This window comes from Mya arenaria, chromosome 3 (assembly GCF_026914265.1).
Source record: "Mya arenaria isolate MELC-2E11 chromosome 3, ASM2691426v1".
Classification (NCBI taxonomy): Eukaryota; Metazoa; Mollusca; class Bivalvia; order Myida; family Myidae; genus Mya; species Mya arenaria.
Genome location: NC_069124.1, coordinates 13,378,716 through 13,396,460, shown reverse-complemented (window position 1 = coordinate 13,396,460; position 17,745 = coordinate 13,378,716). Strand labels below are relative to the sequence as shown.

Sequence of the window (17,745 nt, the reverse complement as noted above, 5' to 3'; positions counted from 1 at the left end):
CATGAAAAACGTAAGATAATTTGCGAAGAAACCAATTTTAAATGTAAAATAAGCAAAGGGCAATAACTCTTTCACAAATGGTCAAATCGCAAAAGTCCGACAATGTGCGCTGCTTCACTTTATGATCATCAATCTGTGAAAGTTTGGTACAAAATTGCATGAATACGTAAGAGGATTTGCGAGGAAACCAATTTTAAATGTAAAATAATCAAAGGGCAATAACTCTTTAAAAAATGGTCGAATCGGGAAAGCCCGACAATATGCCCTGCTTCACTTTATCATCATCAATCTGTAAAAGTTTGGTAGAAATCGCATGAAAAACGTAAGAGGAGTTGCGAAGAAACAAATTTAAAAATGTAAAATAAGCAAAGGGCAATAACTCTTTCACAAATAGTCAAATCGGGAAAGCCCGACAATATGCCCTGCTTCACTTTATGATCATCAATCTGTAAAAGTTTGGTAGAAATCGCATGAAAAACGTAAGAGAAGTTGCGAAGAAACAAATTTAAAAATGTAAAAGAAGCAAAGGGCAATAACTCTTTCACACATAGTCAAATCAGGAAAGCCCGATAATATGCGCTGCTTCACTTTATGATCATCAATCTGTAAAAGTTTGGTAGAAATCGCATGAAAAACGTAAGAGGAGTTGCGAAGAAACAAATTTAAAAATGTAAAATAAGCAAAGGGCAATAACTCTTTCACAAATAGTCAAATCAGGAAAGCCCGATAATATGCGCTGCTTCACTTTATGATCATCAATCTGTGAAAGTTTGGTAGAAATCGCATGTAAAACGTAAGAGGATTTGCGAAGAAACCAATTTAAAATGTAAAATAAGCGAAGGGCAATATTTCTTTCAAGAATGGTCGAATCGCAAAAACCCGACAATATGCGCTGCTTGACTTTATGATCATCAACCTGTAAAAGTTTGGTAGAAATCGCATGTAAAACGTACGAGGATTTGCGAAGAAACCAATTTTAAATGTAAAAGAAGCAAAGGGCAATTACTCTTTCAAAAATGGTCAAATCAGGAAAGCCCGATAATATGCGCTGCTTCACTTTATGATCATCAATCTGTGAAAGTTTTGTAAAAATTGGATGAAAAACTTAAGGCAAATTTTAAGCCGATAGGGAGTGACCATGCTTTGGCAAATGGCTATCCCGTTTGAATGGACAAATACATATCACTTGGTCTTCAGAAAATATCCACCCATTCTTCTTGAAAAAATAACCATACACTCCAATTAAAATATTGCAAGTTAATACGCGATAAAGTATTTTCACAAATATGTACAAGTTAACGAGCGCAAAACTCAACAAATGTAAACCCGCCATGGCAAAAGGTCGATTGTATTATAAAAAAGTATGTCCTTTGTCTTACGTCGTACAAAATGGCTCAACAGTTACAACATGACAACAGTGACCAGCCCTATATAGCTACAGCTTTATATTTATATAGCTTCAGCTATAAGTATACAGCTGTACTTTCAATACAGTTAAACAATACGTTTGTACCTATTGTAGCTGTAGCTATATTTGTTTTCCTACTTTTGATAAAGACATTTTCTTAGCCTCTTGCTATCCTTATCATCCACATTAGCTTTGAAGCAAAGTCTTAACGCCCTCATTGTCTCGCATTTCGCCCTGACTTCCAGACTAGTAAGAAGGGACAAAGAAATATGTCGTCACCTTTTCAAATTCTGCGCCGTTTCGAAACGAAAACATGACACAATAATATACCAAGACGTAAACTTACATAATTATTTTGATTTGTTTTGTTCCTGTTCTTGTTTGATGTTAACTGATTAAGATGTCGTTGCTATTGTTTTCTTATTTGTTTCATAAACAATATGCATGTGTGTACGTATGGTCGTCGTTATAGTATTCGTTATGTGATCAAACTCGTTTCTGTAGCTTTTTGCATATATAATGCCATTTGCTGTAATGTTAAACTTGATACCAGGTGACCCAATATAACTTTCACAATTTTCAAACGTTTAAAAAGCCTGTGGCACGCAATAATAATAATAATAATAATAATAATAATAATAATAATAATAATATGAATCTTCTTACCAGACCTGATAGCACAAACGAACAGCGCGGACGCCCAATTACTGGTGCTTGAGTTGGTCTTTTTGAAGCCAAATGTTTCCGAGGACGATCTGAGGAGGTGTCTGTTCCACGCCATCGCCATACAGTCACCTGTGCAGGTAGGGTGATAGTTTGTCAATTCAAAGCTATCCACCATTATATCAAGACCACCTCTGTCAACAAGTTTCATATTAATTAGCGCTAGTCTAATAAGAGCACAACGCACCATACATGTAGCCCATGAAACCAGGTTTGTACATGATAAGAGAAAAACCTTTTCTGTGGTTGCCATTTATGAAACATATTTACAATCAAACTATTGCATGAAATTAAAAAGCTTTATTGGAATTAACGATTTTACAATAAAACTTGATACAAATTGGTTTCCCTAAAATAAACAGTTACTTTAAACAATCAATTAGGAGCTTGTTCAACACGTCGAAGCGCTCTGCTTTGAAGACGGGACTATGATGCCCGGAGGTAGGACATTTTACAATATTCCTTTGCTTTAAATTGAAGTTTATCTTAATAAGACATGACGTCGCTGTAATGAAATAACATAAATTTATATTTATATTTGCAAGATAGATTTAAACACAACCATAAACTGTTAATGTTTGAATTAGTTCCAATGATCAGGCAAATTTTCGAATAGGCAGTATTCAAGTTCTTAATTAACTAATAAATTTCTTTTGAAACATGTATGATACAGACACGCCAACCCTGACGAAGACCCGGAAGCGTGCTTGTCTGTCACTTGGAGCGATGGTTAAGTCCATGCACAACAGTAACATGAGCGAGTCTGACCGCATCGTTGAGAGAATTGAAAACTGGTTGGATCACCACAATGAGAGTGTGTAACTCCCCTTTTTAGAATATCGCATGAGCCGCGTTTCAATTCTTTATGTTTCTATAAAATGCTTAGAATTATAGTAGTTAAATGGGAATGGTGGTGTTATATGACCTGATAAAAAAGGATATCATCATTTTTTTTTAGAAAATAAGATTTATCAAAGGTGTCACTGCTTCCAACGATCTAGCGTAAAATAAATGAATTACTGCAGTTAAACAATGTCAGGAACTCTCGAATTGCCTAAATATTTTAAAGTTAAACAACTTATATTCGATCGAGTACATAGAACATGCCAGGAAAAGTACCCGAATTCTCACTTGAACATGGTAGAGTTCAGAGAATCGGATAACCCGGTTGAAATGTGTTGGCATACATATTTTTATAAATAAGGAATTCCTTGTTTGGGTTAATTGTCTTTAAGTTTTATAGGGGTTATATTACAAAAAGCTGGAGGTCATTCCGATTAAACAACTTTGCGTATAACTAGCCAGTCGGTTAGCTCCGCCTGGTTAATAACTGTTTACATAAAATTCATAAACGGCTTACATAACACAACCCAATATAGTTTAACGGCTTTAGTTATTTGATTTACTTCAGTGTTTCACAACTTTACCATATGTGATAACACCACTTTATTTTCCCACAACAGGCAGATCGATGGAAATCGTGAAACCAAGACGAAAGCGGTCAATCATTCAGCACGATATACCTGCGAGAAAGCACGTAGAAACAAAGACTATTCTTATCCAGTCTCTAGGGAACGCCGGGAAAACGCGATCATTACGTCACATCCTGTCCTATATGGAACCGAACGCCGGTGTGACGGCGTGGAGAAGGGCAGCCATTCATAGTATGAGACACTTCACCTGCAATGAAGTAAGTGGAATTCTTGAAGCTCCGAGACAGACATTAACAACGCATGGATTGAAGGTTGTTCAGAAATACTTACATACGAGTACAATCTAATGCCATTTCATCAAACTGGTCAGAAACATACCAATTTACTAAATATATATGCAGGGACAAAAACGGCTAGTAAGTTGTTAAAGCCAGTACTAAAACCGATGTGTTAAGGTAGCTTAACACGACATTTTACATTTGGTCTTTTAAAATTTTAGTGTCATGCTGGCTCATTAGATATTGATTTTTCCAAAATATAATTCGTGCTGTCACGTCAATTGACATTCAAAAATTAGTGTCGTGCCGGCACGACAAGAGACACTTAAATCCTAATATTTAATATCAAACACGCACGACAATGGACATTCAAAAATGATGGACCTGCCAGCACGATATTGGAAATTCAAAAACGTCGTACAGACACGTTAATCAACATTTAAAAATGAATAGTCTTGGTTCCCAGGCTGACAAATGTGAACCAAATGAAGAAATTAACTGCAACCCTTTGCGATGCAAAATTGTTAATATTATATTGAGGTATTTTTGTTATGTTTTGACCTCAAACATAACTTAACCCTGAAATTGAAACGTTCATTCAAGTTTTTCAACAAAATATATGAAATAGATCTATGCCATGTGTTTGGAAATTATTTTGACTGAGTTTTGAATGTAACTATTGCATAAATTGTCATATTCTTTTCTTCGCTCACAGCAAAATCAACATTTAGACCACCTTTGGCACTCTATTAATGTATAAACCATGACGTTTAAAAAATAAAAAAAAAATATTTTCTTGAAATTGTATCATCAACAAGCGCTTGTGGAAGCTTTTGTTCTAAGAAAACTACACAATAATAATAGACATGTCGTGCTAGCACGGATATTCAAAAATGGTTTTCGTGCGTTCACACCCCCCAAAAATGAAAACATTTGATGTTGGACATTCAAAAACAAATATCGTACATGCACGACATTGGGCATTTGACATTTAAAAATAATTTGTGCTGGCTCGACATTAGAGTGTGATAGTTGTCTTGTGAATAAATTACCCAAAGCCGTGGTCTCAATTTTTCCAAAGATGACATAGTCAATGATTTCTACAAATCATGAGCGACATTATTGTTGAATGTCCATTGTCATGCCAGCACCACATTTAGTTTCAACTGTCCGACATTAATGTCGTGCCACCACGTATTTCAATTCGAACGTTCAATCCCTAATGTCGTTCCCACACGACTCACAATTTGGAATGTTCCATTTCGTGCCATCACGACATTCCTTTTGAACTTCCAATGTTTAATGCCGTTTGTTCAACTGAATACACATAGCTTAGGAAATCCAGTCATACATACGTCCTTGACCTCACGCTAATAAATTGGCAGAGCGCCGATGCCTTGGTGAAAAGCGTTATCCATGACAGCGACGAGGTTGTTCGGCAGACCGCACACACTGTGCTAACCAAACACCCGAAGGCAACCGACAAGAATTTCACCCTGCAACAGGAACCGGAAATCATTAGGTGAATATTGAGAGGAAATATTCATGATTGCTCATTGGCTTTAATTTTAAAACTTAAACTCAAAACTTATGTCATCACTCAAGACACGGGCACATTTAACACAAAATTTATGCTATTATATCTGGCACAATCAGATTTAGCAAACTGAAAATATTATAGTAAAAACTACACGTACCCGATTGTGAGTCGAGCGAAGAGAGACCTTTTGCAGACATTAGAACAGGGAATTCATATAGTACTTAAACCTCCTGGTGTTAATTGGGACAAGATGTTGGGTAACAGCGACATCGGAGCCAGCTTCGGACTCACCATGAGAAACGTACTTGACCTTAAACTTGGTAAGGGGATCAGAAGGATAATTATTGTCAGTTTGTATGATTTTTTATTTCTTTTGCAAACGCTTTATATGCAGAAGTAGTTTTATATCATCGTGACTTTGAAGGTTATATTTGCAAGTAATTGTTTTGATATTTCGTTGACATATCATACATTTTGTCGTTATAGGATGTTTGAATATTTGAATTGTGGCATAATAATTAACAAAGTATCATATATCTTACTGTCCAGACAGACAGAATGATGAATGCAATTATTAATGTTTATTTATTTTATCCTACAGCATTGTTGAGTGGTCATTTTGAAGTTGACGTGTTTGACAAAGTCTATGCCGAGGCCCATGTAGGGATGATCGGGATTGAGGTGGACATAATCAAGGCACATATTTGCTTTAAGGGACATATTGATTACGACTTGAACGTTCTTAAGGTACATTTTGTGTGTTGTGTTTATATGTCGGTTTGCAAGTTGGCATTTGATCCTTGTACCGCTAAACAATATTATTGAAGTTCTTTTGGTAATGAGTGTGTCCATTTTACGTTCGGTTTCCTTATGCACTTAGTTTATCGATTATCTTTGCACTTGAAAATTGAAATGTAATGTATATGCGTTAAGATACACTGAACAACATTCTATATTGGCCAGCGAACATTTGTATGTAATACAAATACCAAAAATAATAATAAATTTGTTTATCAATCCTGTATGTATAAGAGTTGTCTGTGAATATATGTCTCACGTTTCTTGGTTTTAATTATTAAACTTATAAGGTATTTGGTTAATTTTAAACGATAATTCCGAAAACTAAAAGTCACACAGAGCATATCAGAATTTAAACAAAGCACACCAATATTAATGTATTTTTGATTTTTGTTTGCAAATATTATTGTTAGACGAACGAAAAAAATAAACGCTCGAATACGTTAAACAAACTTTTAAAGCAGTTTATTTCCAATTGCTTTTTTGTTGGTGCTCAAGGCATAGGCCACTGAAACTTTTGGGATTTTAATAGAATCTGGTCCCAAACAATTCGTTAATAGTAGGAAATGCATAAGCTGTCAAGAAGTGTTAACAGAAATATTAATGTATACTAATATTGGAAGATTAAGAACATCATCAATTTGACGCCGTTTTGGTCAGATTATTGCCATGTTTACGCAACACATGTGTTAAAGATATTGTTCGCATATGAATGTTACGTTTAAACATTTTTGAGCAAATAGTTCATGAAATTAACGATTTTACGTATAGATGGAGTAATAACTCTTTCTAAAAGAAAGATAAAAAACTATAATTTGCATGCCACTTTCATTTTTACGTTCGAGTTGGTTTTCTTGATATATTTCCAAACATATTGGGTTTTGAAAACTGACCTATTGTTCGCATTTATTAATGTCTTATCTAAGACACGTTTCTCACAATTATTCGTGACGTTTTACTCTCTCATTCTCTTTCTCTTATACATACACTGCAGGATTTTGGGATAGACAGCCTGTCGGACTTGGTGCATATTTTTGACAAAATCCTCGCCAAGATTGTTGATCCTATTACAAATGCTGTAAAAAACTTCATTAAGCTCATCAACATGTTCAAAGGTAAACATTTGCTACGTAGTGTGTTAGGCTACTGCTCATGACACTTTCCCTTATCGATTTAATGCCTTGTTTTATGAAATTGAATATTTAAAAAAAGCTAACACACTCGCTCACACAAACCTACGCACGCACGAACTATCGCGCGTGTACGCACATGCCAACGCACACATTTATATACAGTGTTTAAATTGCATTTAAAAGCAGCGTATTTAGAAACAGCTTATTAAACTTTCGTTTTAGTGCCAGTCATTAAAACAAACTGGGTATTTCTATTATTGGTTGGCCTTCAGATGGGAAAAGCCTTAAGAATACTGTCAATGCCTTGGTCGATATCGTGAAGCACCTACCAACCAGACTTGGCGATGTTGCTGGCAGAATGAAGAACTTTGTGAGGGAGTTGTTCAGTATTAGCGGCAACTCAGTCATTGATGAAATCAAGGCCATCGTGAAGGAACTCAGGGATTTCATTTTTGGAATATCACAGGACGTGCTTAAGTTTTACAATGTAAGGCACTATATATAATAATTACTATGTTTCGCAAAGTTCGCAGTCAATTTTTGTTCCAGGCCGGATCATTGTATAGGTCTCACTGAATCATTAAAACATTAAAACAAATAAAATATAAAATAACTTACCTGTTGCGGTGTGCATCATTTTTCAATTGATGTGCAGTTATTAAGTATGTGTTTGGTTGTTATAAGTTTTCGTTAAGTTATTAAAGACAGAAAAATGTTATGAATAGTCACTTACTGTTGCAAAAAAGCATGACTATAGCATCCCCTGTACTGATTCGAGGTTAAAATATTTAAATGATCATGATAATCCTATGTTAAAAGAATGTATTCATAAATGATATTATGATCTTTCGATCAATGTCCGATTGTGAATCGAAATACTTGAATCGATTCGATTAGATTATCGATAGCAAACGAAGTCCGATTTTCAAACACTTACGTATATTGTGGTAAATTAAAACAACTGAATATTATAGGACAAATGGTTATGCATTTCAATGTTGGGATAGGTTCAAATATAAAGTTTAGGCTCAACTATTCTTTTTTTATGCGAGGAAGTGGTTGGTTTTTAATGAGATTTTACAACTAGTTTACCTATCATTGAACTTGGTCATACCGACTTTTTTATATCTTTATATCGATATCTTTATACTATAACATCATTTTATCATTCTCAATTACTGGTTAGTCCTAAACATAAGTTTGCAATACGAGAACACTTCAATAGTTAGTGTATATGTTATTTAACAACACTTGTATTCAATTTCAAAAGGACGTTGTAGATTCTGTTACAATTGCTCTTCCGTACGTCGTCATGAAGCTAACTGACGCAGCTAAGACAATCGCTCAGGCGGTTATTAAGCTCGTCAACAACCCCATGCAGGCCATCACCAGTATGTCGTCGGCAATAGCTGAGTAAGTTTTAGCATAACAGTAAATATGTAATTGTGGTATTGTTCAGTCGATAAACGAGTAAATGTGATGACGTATTCAATCAAAATAATCATAAAGCATTACATGATTTTGAACTAAGATTCAAGAACTATTATACATATATTTTAGTATTAAAATGGCAATCACAATAATGGTGGATGTAAAAACTAGAATTTTGGATGCCTGTATGTTTATGAAAGGTATGTCATATAATACACACCAAGGTGTATTTTTTATTATTTTATCTAAATAACAAATTTATGTTATTTTGTTCTTACTTTTTGGTATTAAAATTAAGACAGATTGCGAACATACCATTCTTGTTTAATGACCCATGCGGCCAAATCGTCTGAAAGTTACGTTAAAACATGATTATTTTGTTGATGTCTTACTGCGCAAACAATTTATGTATTTAAGACGTCACACTATTAATGGTGATGTGTGATCATCGATATTTAACTTTCTTACTAAAAAGAAGTAATTGAAGTTTATTAATTTGGTTTTTGTAACCCTTTAAATTTTAAGCATTTGATATTTTATATTAAAACAGGAAGGAGCATTGAATGGGTATCTACGGCAAAGAGAATTCCATCGATTCTTAAACGTCTGAGGGTAGCTTTTAACAAACTGACAAATTCAATCAAAGACGGTGCGAATGCACTACGAAAAGAAAAGAAATCGCTTGTTAGTGACGGTGTCACTCAAGTGGTATGTATAATTACAAAATGGAATAAAATGTCGTAATAACAAGATCACAATGAAAAGCACACTGTGCGAATATAAATTACAGTCGAAAGCCCGTGGCTCGAACTGCATAGGTTCGGCGAAATACTTTGAGCCTCAGGAAATCCGAGTAAAGCGGGATTGCTTTTCTTCAGGAAAAAGAAACCGGTCCTATATAATATTTAGCCAATCGAGTTCAAGCCAACGGGGTTCGGCTGTACATCAATTCATTTAAAATCGAGTATATTAAAATACCGACTAATCGATTTTTGTTCTCACGGTAATATCACAATCTACTACATGTACCTGCATTTATTTTCAGAAAGGGTCATTGCAAAATGTTCAAGAAAACCTTAGAGCTAAATGGGATTACGTTTTAGAGCCTATTAAACCACTGACTGACTTTGTGGTACCCTTCATAGAAATATTCAAATCCATCATGGACGCAGTACAGGGCTTTAAATGGGCTTACAAGAATTTAAATCAAGCGTACGCATAGTAAATGTTTTATGCCTTCGAAACAAGCCATATGATAAATAGTTGCATTTGCTTTCCGACTGTTTCTTGTGTCCGTTACTATATCGTGTTTCAAGTGCAATGAACAAAATAATATTCGATTTCTGATCAGTATTCACACAACTGTACTTCATCATAGGACGTTGTGTCGTGTAAAGCATTTATTCCTACGCCTGAAAGGTCAATACCACAAGTAGGGGTTATCGGCTCCAACAGAGCCAAATTGGTAGCATTTTCCTCGATACTACTCCATGCCTTAAATATTCACTCATTTACCCAGTGCAACAGTAAACATTGTTTAAATCCTTAAGGTTTCATGACGATCAAACAAATCCTGTAAAAATACGGAATGTTACTATGTTCTTACCATTTCTAGGATTGAGACTAGCAAATCTCTTACGCAAAAGGTGTTTGGACCGAAATTTCACCGCAAATTTCCAACAACCCGTCTTGAACAATTTGACGATTGTCCTGCTGGTGTCTGGCCAACCACATCTAACGACGCATACGAAACTACCGGGGTCAACCTCAAACTTGGCGTGGGACAATCGGTATGACCAATAAATAAATAATATGTCTATGTACAGGTAATGAAGTTCAAATCCTGGAAGAAAACAAACGAATGGCTTAAGCATTTTTAAATATGATATATCGATATATGACTGCAAACATGATTAAGACAAGCGAAATGTGATGACAACTATCTTTTCTGCCACCTGTTGTACAGAACACCATTTTATTTGGCTGATCTGTATCACATTTCTATTGGTTTTAATCCTGTATATTTTACACTTTTGTACAGATACAGATGCCAGTCAACGGGATCTTGAAAGTATTCAAATTCGAAAAGAAAGTTGTAATACAAGCAATCGATCCTGAATTTGAAGGTACGGAAATCGTTATTGAAAACATTGACGCTGATCAGACAAATCATGGTAAAAATGTCGATGCGGGTAAAAAGATAGGTAAGGTTACATATGCTCGTCGGTGCAAACCTTTGACAAACAGCGATAGGCTGTCAACCAAAGAGTCACGGGGAAAGAACTATATTCACGTGTCTGTCCGTCCGTTCGACAAGAGCATAGATACACCTCCAGACGCTGAATACGAATACAAAGACCCTTCTCCATATTTAGACAGACTCGTTCCTATTCCGAAATGGATACAGGACTGCAACGACCATGAGTTTAGGTATTAAATTACCTGCAAACTACAATCGCCGTTGGTTCTTTGATTATTTTATTTCAATTTTGTCAGAATCCGTTTCAACAATACTCGTAAAATAAGTTTGTGTTTTATAATCGTTGATATATAATCTTACCTTTTTTCATGGAGTGATCACATACATAATGCACTCATTATAGATAGGTTATTCATATTGCATATCCATTAAAGATATATTGGGCAGACCTTTGAGTCTGGTGAGTCAGCGGAGAATGAAGATCCCGATCAGAAGGAGGAACCTATTAAAAGGATTCGGGAACCGGACCCTGACACGCTTGATGAGATGCTTGGGGACGAGGATCCGACTTACAGACCTGATGACCCGGAACTGTACGATCCTTCGTCGTTCGAGGATAGTCTTATGAAAAGTTTGAAGGAACAGGGCAAAAAGTTCGCAGGGCTCTTTAAGACGGCGCTTTATGGAAAGAATGGGTACTGATTTTATCATCTAAAACAATTTAGAATATAAAGTGCAGTAAGCATTATATTAACTGTATTCAATTATGACACACAAACTGGTCATTCTTTTTGATTATCACGACGGTCCCTCAAAATATTCCGCAATTTGGTAAATAGTATGTTAACCACAATGAAGATACATGAACACGCTGTGACGTAAGCCCACGATATTTTCCGAGGTACTTTAAACAGACACGTTTTAAATCCATCTCTATATAAAAAAATGAAACTTTCAGAAAGGTCTTCCCTTGTGGTATAATTAACGCTATTACACATTTTATTTAAAATTGTATTTCTGTTCTTAAACTTAATCCCAAATTATTTTAAGACTCTCACAAAGGTAAAAGTAAATTCGACCAATGTATAGTAAAATAGTTTAGGTATTAGCCATTGTTTTCAATGGCTTCGAAACTACCCCATTAACGGCAAAAACTCTTTCTTAAGCCTACGAATACATATAATTTCTTTTGAGTTCCATACCGCATAGGCGACACGTCAAATTATCTATCGCCAGTCTCATCTTGCCATTTCCTTCCAAGCATTAACCACAAGTGTTTTCTGTCCATTTAGGTGGCAATTTTTAATAGTAAAAGGCAATCTTCAATAACTTGAGAACCTTTAATAAGTTTAATCCTTCAAACCTTAACTAATCAATTAAGTATCCCTGTGAATATGAGATATACAAATTCAAAACACAATAACCTTTTCATTTCTTCATTAAATTTAACGAAATGTTCATGTTCTGTGGGTTAGGGCTTTTGTGCTGTTGTTCTATGTTTTCTGTTTGTGATTCATTTGTGTATGTGTTCAATGTCTCTGGCGTTAACCCTGTGCCATTAATCTGGACTTATGTTTAAACTTTTGGCTACTGAGCTTGTTTCTTTAGTTTTGACATAAATATTGACCACTATGGTTCAATAAAGTTCAGTGGCGAGTTAAAGCTTGTAATATCATTAATATCATTGGTTCATGAAGTTCCCTTGTATGTTTAAAAAATATAATCATTTTCTCATGCCCTTTCATTTAGCCCTAAAGTACCAAACTTCCTTGAGGTTATTGATATAAACGGAAAAACGGTGGATTGGCTTTTAACCAAGTTGAGTAAAACGTCAGAAATTGGCAAAAAGTTCATCGGTATTGTGAACCAACTGGCCTTTGCGAAACAGTCTGACCCATTCGAGGCAGTTGCAACGATGACACCGTACACAATGCTTACGTACCTGAAAAACAATGATGCAAATTTTAAGTTCGGTGGGTCAAGCGATGGTCCATCAGAAATTAGAGCACGTGATAATACACTGAAATTCGGCGATCCAGACCAGATGATACTTACCATGGCATCTTTAGCAGAGAAAAGTTAGTAAGCTGTAATGATGTTATCTGCATGTGATTGATTTTGGATCTGTCTACAGCGACTTATGCATACAATTCTTCGGTGGCAGATACATGTATTTATTTTAAAAGTACACGATTCCTATTCAACAATTTAACATTTATTTAGTTATTAGTGTATATCGGAAAATTGCATTGCATACAAGTAAAATTGTTTAATTTCAGTTTGTCCTGCATTTAGGGCGAAAATTGCTAAAGGATTCGGCCATGTATGTTTTGCTTATGACGATTGTCTGGGTCTCAGGTGTAATGTACCATTTTCATCTGGTGCAAACACCACACCACTATATGCGTCCTTCAGACACAAACCTTCAGACACAGCAATTGTTGTAGAAATAATGAACAGAACTCGGCATTTACTTCGACCGGAAGGTAATACTAAATTCTTACGGTTATAATCAGTGTAAAATATAGTGTCTACTCAAATACTACGATTTATATATTGTGATCGATTAATTAGTATCAAACTTATTGTATTCGCATTGCACAGGTACTGACGTGACCATAGATCTTCATACAAAAGTTTTTGAGATGGATCTTTTCTTTGTTGGCCATGTCAGATTAGACGAAGGAACTGTTCACCTCACAGTGGAATTTAAACTATGCGCTGACCTCTTTGTGTCATGTCTTCCACCGGTTGAACTATTCCATGACATACCGTTTACCCAATATAGCATCAGACGTAAACGAGGCATGTTCTGCAAATATGGTTACACATATATACACATACATGAATTGTTCGCCCTTAGATTCCCAACATAAATATGTTAATTGGAATGTTTCTTTTGAGATTAATCTTCAAATTTCAAATATATCTTTCTATAATTCAGTTCCTCAAATTAACTGTAAACTGAGTTAAAGATTGAACATACATACAACTATATTTTATAAACTATAGTGACCAGAATTACGTTGATAAACACTTCATTATACAATTTTGCATTGAAGACGAAACAAAAACACTTCTGTTCTAGGTTGAACTTGTATTTGTTAAACTAAACAAAGAGTTTAAAATACAATAGTGAAGTGATTATAATTGTCTGCTCCTACAGAAGCTCGGGATGGTAAAATTGGGCAGCTTCCGGTCCCAATGTTTATGATGCAGCTTAGCGAATTCGATCTTTTGAACAGAGAAGTGACACAAATATTGGAACAAGTAAGACAGACAGTTCTTAATGAGGTAAGTGCCGTGCAGCTGTATTGTTGGCCCAGTTTGATAGTGTCACCTACATTGTGTATATAGAAATAAGTTGTACTAGTTTTGACATACATTTATTCTGGATGCAGTAATTGTTTATAGAACCGCAATAATTTATAAGTTATTTCTCTTTGTTTTATATTAAGACGTGTCTTTTTCTGGATATCGATGGTTAAACCCCTTTGCATACCGATTGTTACTTCAATTTAAACTTGAACTTTGCTTGTCAAAAAGTATTGAAAAATGAGGGACGACACACATAATTATGACATCTTTGATATGTTTCGGGTGCCCTGTACCTCACTCTTTTGAATCTAATTACTCTTTAAACATCCATCATTTATAAGTAGTAACAAAAGGAGAAAACTTTCTTTGATTTTAATACTCATGACTTGTTACTTAATGCTGCGGTGTTAAAATAGTGGTCATGTATAACTCTTGTTATCATTTTTGCCCAGAAACTGAGTTTACCATAACCTCATATTCTATTTGTTGCCATGACAACCAATAAATGCATGAATCTTGGCGACGTTAAACTTCATTTCAATAGTTCATTATTGCGTTACCTGTAATATTGTGTTGACGAATTGGTTTTAAAATATCGCTTAATGAAAGTAAGAATTTCATGATTTGAATAATTTTATAAAATTATATTTTCCCATGACAACATAGTTTTTAATGCATGTTGAAATGTGAGGGTCATGAAAAGTTTAGTTTAAAATTGTTTTACGTGTTTTATAATTCAATTTATTGAAATCTGATATGTTTGATTATACTTATAAAGGATGAACACATCACACGGAAATATTAATGTTTCGCTCCATCATTTTCTTCATTATCTGCCGTAGACAGTGAGTTCTTATAAATGCTGCATTTTTGTCATTTATAATATACTATGGATCTTAATTTTGAGATATACATACATGGACATCAAAAGTAAAAACACACTCTGAAACCTGATGGTTCTGATGGTATATGATGGCGTATGAAGTTCAATTTGTATGGAAATATGCTTGACTTGAGAAGAGACCAATTTAACCAATTTCACACGATATGCAAGCCAAAGACAATTCGAGTACATGCAATGAATGAATACTGTTACATGGTTATGTATTTTTATGAAGTACTGTATTGTTTAATAATTTAGTTTTATTCTTAGACGACATATATTAATTAAAGTGAACTATGTAATTAGCATTTGATAGTGCATTTATCCATATTTGATTTGAATATGTCTAAACTTTACTGTTGTTTTTTTGAAGGGAAGTTTTACCATGCACACTTTTCTTAAAGTAAATTGGAGAACGTTCATGTTTGGTATACGAGAACAAACCTTTTGTAGTCCTTTTGTCAAGATTAAATTACCGAACCAATGTTTGCAATAATATAATATGTGCAACCCTGATATACGGACTGCTTTATGTCTTATGTTTTATCTACTGCATGCATTCACAATTTGAAAGATAAAATAAGCAAGATATTTAACGACAAAGCTATCGTTACTGCTCATTAAACAATTTAATAAAATTTGATTTCTCTGACCACTATACCAGTTATATAGATGGTTTATTCGTATTTGTTCATTTTGTTGGCACTCGAAAAAGGCGTGATATTCAATATAGATGGTTTATTCGTATTTGTTCATTTTGTTGGCACTCGAAAAAGGCGTGATATTCATTTTCAATTCAATACATGAAACAGTGTAAACAAATTCGACTTACACGTTGAACATTGTTGTGTCTACCTATTTCAATGTATAACTTGTGACGACTTGAGCATCTAAAATGCGCGAGTGCTAGTCTGATTTTAAAAAGTATGTCCATTGTTAGATATTGTTCAGGGATTAACAGTGATTTAAAAACATTGATAAGTGTCGCAAGGCGATGAAGTAGTTACCTCATTGTGCCGAGTTTGGGACATGCAATCGATTAAACGCTGCCTGAATGAAATAAATTTATATCCCCGACATCCTGCGAGATCCAAACATAACCAAAGCCAAACCTAAACAGCAGATTTTAACACCAGTCGCCCACGTACACCTACCCACCTCGTCCAGCGATTTTATCATTTTATAACAATTAACTGGATACCTTTGATTTGGCATTTGCAACAATTTGCACCAACATTTGATACATTTTGAATAATATACAATGCATAGTGGAAGTCGACCGCATTCCCCAAATACCATATTTGTATTTACTGTCGAATTCTCTCCATGAAAATATCTAGAAAATTCTGCTTGCGCCCTTTCTATTACCCCACTATGTTCAAAGCCCCATATTTTCAAAGCCCCATATTTTAGACCTGAAGGTGAGAATTGGGGTTATCATACAGTCAAATAGTTTAAAGATATCAGTTAATTGGATGGTCATTTAAAATCCATTTCTCATAGTTACGTAGTTGACCACCGTTTCCAAATACTATTATTTCTGTCTTTTTTAAATTCACTTGCATACTCGTATTTTGTCAAACGCTTTAAACAGCATTAAGTTGCAACTGGAGATTGTTTGCCGTATGTGCACAGTTGGCTACATCGTCAGCCTACATAAAACACAATATCAGGAATATCATTAGTTATAAATATGCCAGTTCTGCATGTGTATCTTAAATGTGCTACTAAGTCATTGATGTAAAGAGAAAATATTATTGGTTAATTCAAATCCCCCTGTCTGCTGCTACGTTACATACAAGAAATTGAGAACTGCTATTTCTCTGAACTTAAACATGGGCGCTTAATGTTTAATACATTGACTTAAGTACTGTTAAGATCTTTCTATTTATTCCCTTTTATGACAGGTATAGTGAATGGTTTAACGTGTATTAGGGAATCAAACGATTTTTTGAAAGTCTACGTTAAGGACATAGAAGCGGTCCCCGGTTTTGAAATATATTTCTGAACCATACTTTGTAGGCAAAATAAGTTATCAACTACAGAGTAGCCTGAACGAAAACCTGCTTGTGACTCTTCAATGTTTTCGTGTTCCTCGGCCCAAACATATATTCTGTCATTTATTATACTAGAGAAAATCTTATACATTACATTTATTAGAGAAATGCCTCTATAATTACTTGGATCTTGTTTACAACCCGATTGTAATATAGGCACAATAATACCCTCACTCCAGGATTAAGGAAATTATCCCGTTTCCAATAATTAATTAAAAACTGGGGTAACATTTTGACTAGTATTATTGTAAAATTATGTACCAATACCATCCTTTCCATGTTATTGTCCTCATTTTTACTAAGAGATGCTTTCTACTACCTCAACATCTGAAATTGGACAATTCAAATGGTCATTCTCATTATCAATGACGCGTTGTCTAACCCCTCTGTACATATTATCTATTGGAGGTTGATTATCCTTAAACAGTTAAGATTTAAAATAAACTACCCATTCATTTGCCGGTATGGTATTACTCTCTGCATGTTTTGGTTTCGAGCTTTTTACTAGACGCCAGAACCTTTTAGGATTATCCCAAGACTGCA

General features: G+C 34.7%; 1 protein-coding gene across 1 annotated transcript in view; it reads left to right on the top strand.

Moving 5' to 3' along the window:
- LOC128225700 (uncharacterized) overlaps positions 1-17,745 on the top strand; it is a 61,117-nt gene that overhangs the window by 14,696 nt on the left and 28,676 nt on the right. The window contains 20 exon segments of the mRNA XM_052935609.1: positions 2,078-2,211; positions 2,515-2,572; positions 2,805-2,945; positions 3,595-3,821; positions 5,228-5,364; positions 5,524-5,702; positions 5,984-6,129; positions 7,175-7,295; positions 7,586-7,800; positions 8,584-8,726; positions 8,874-8,944; positions 9,295-9,452; positions 9,790-9,956; positions 10,360-10,534; positions 10,786-11,174; positions 11,379-11,639; positions 12,694-13,022; positions 13,224-13,430; positions 13,549-13,758; positions 14,111-14,238. Coding sequence (XP_052791569.1) covers positions 2,078-2,211; positions 2,515-2,572; positions 2,805-2,945; positions 3,595-3,821; positions 5,228-5,364; positions 5,524-5,702; positions 5,984-6,129; positions 7,175-7,295; positions 7,586-7,800; positions 8,584-8,726; positions 8,874-8,944; positions 9,295-9,452; positions 9,790-9,956; positions 10,360-10,534; positions 10,786-11,174; positions 11,379-11,639; positions 12,694-13,022; positions 13,224-13,430; positions 13,549-13,758; positions 14,111-14,238 — 3,596 coding nt within the window.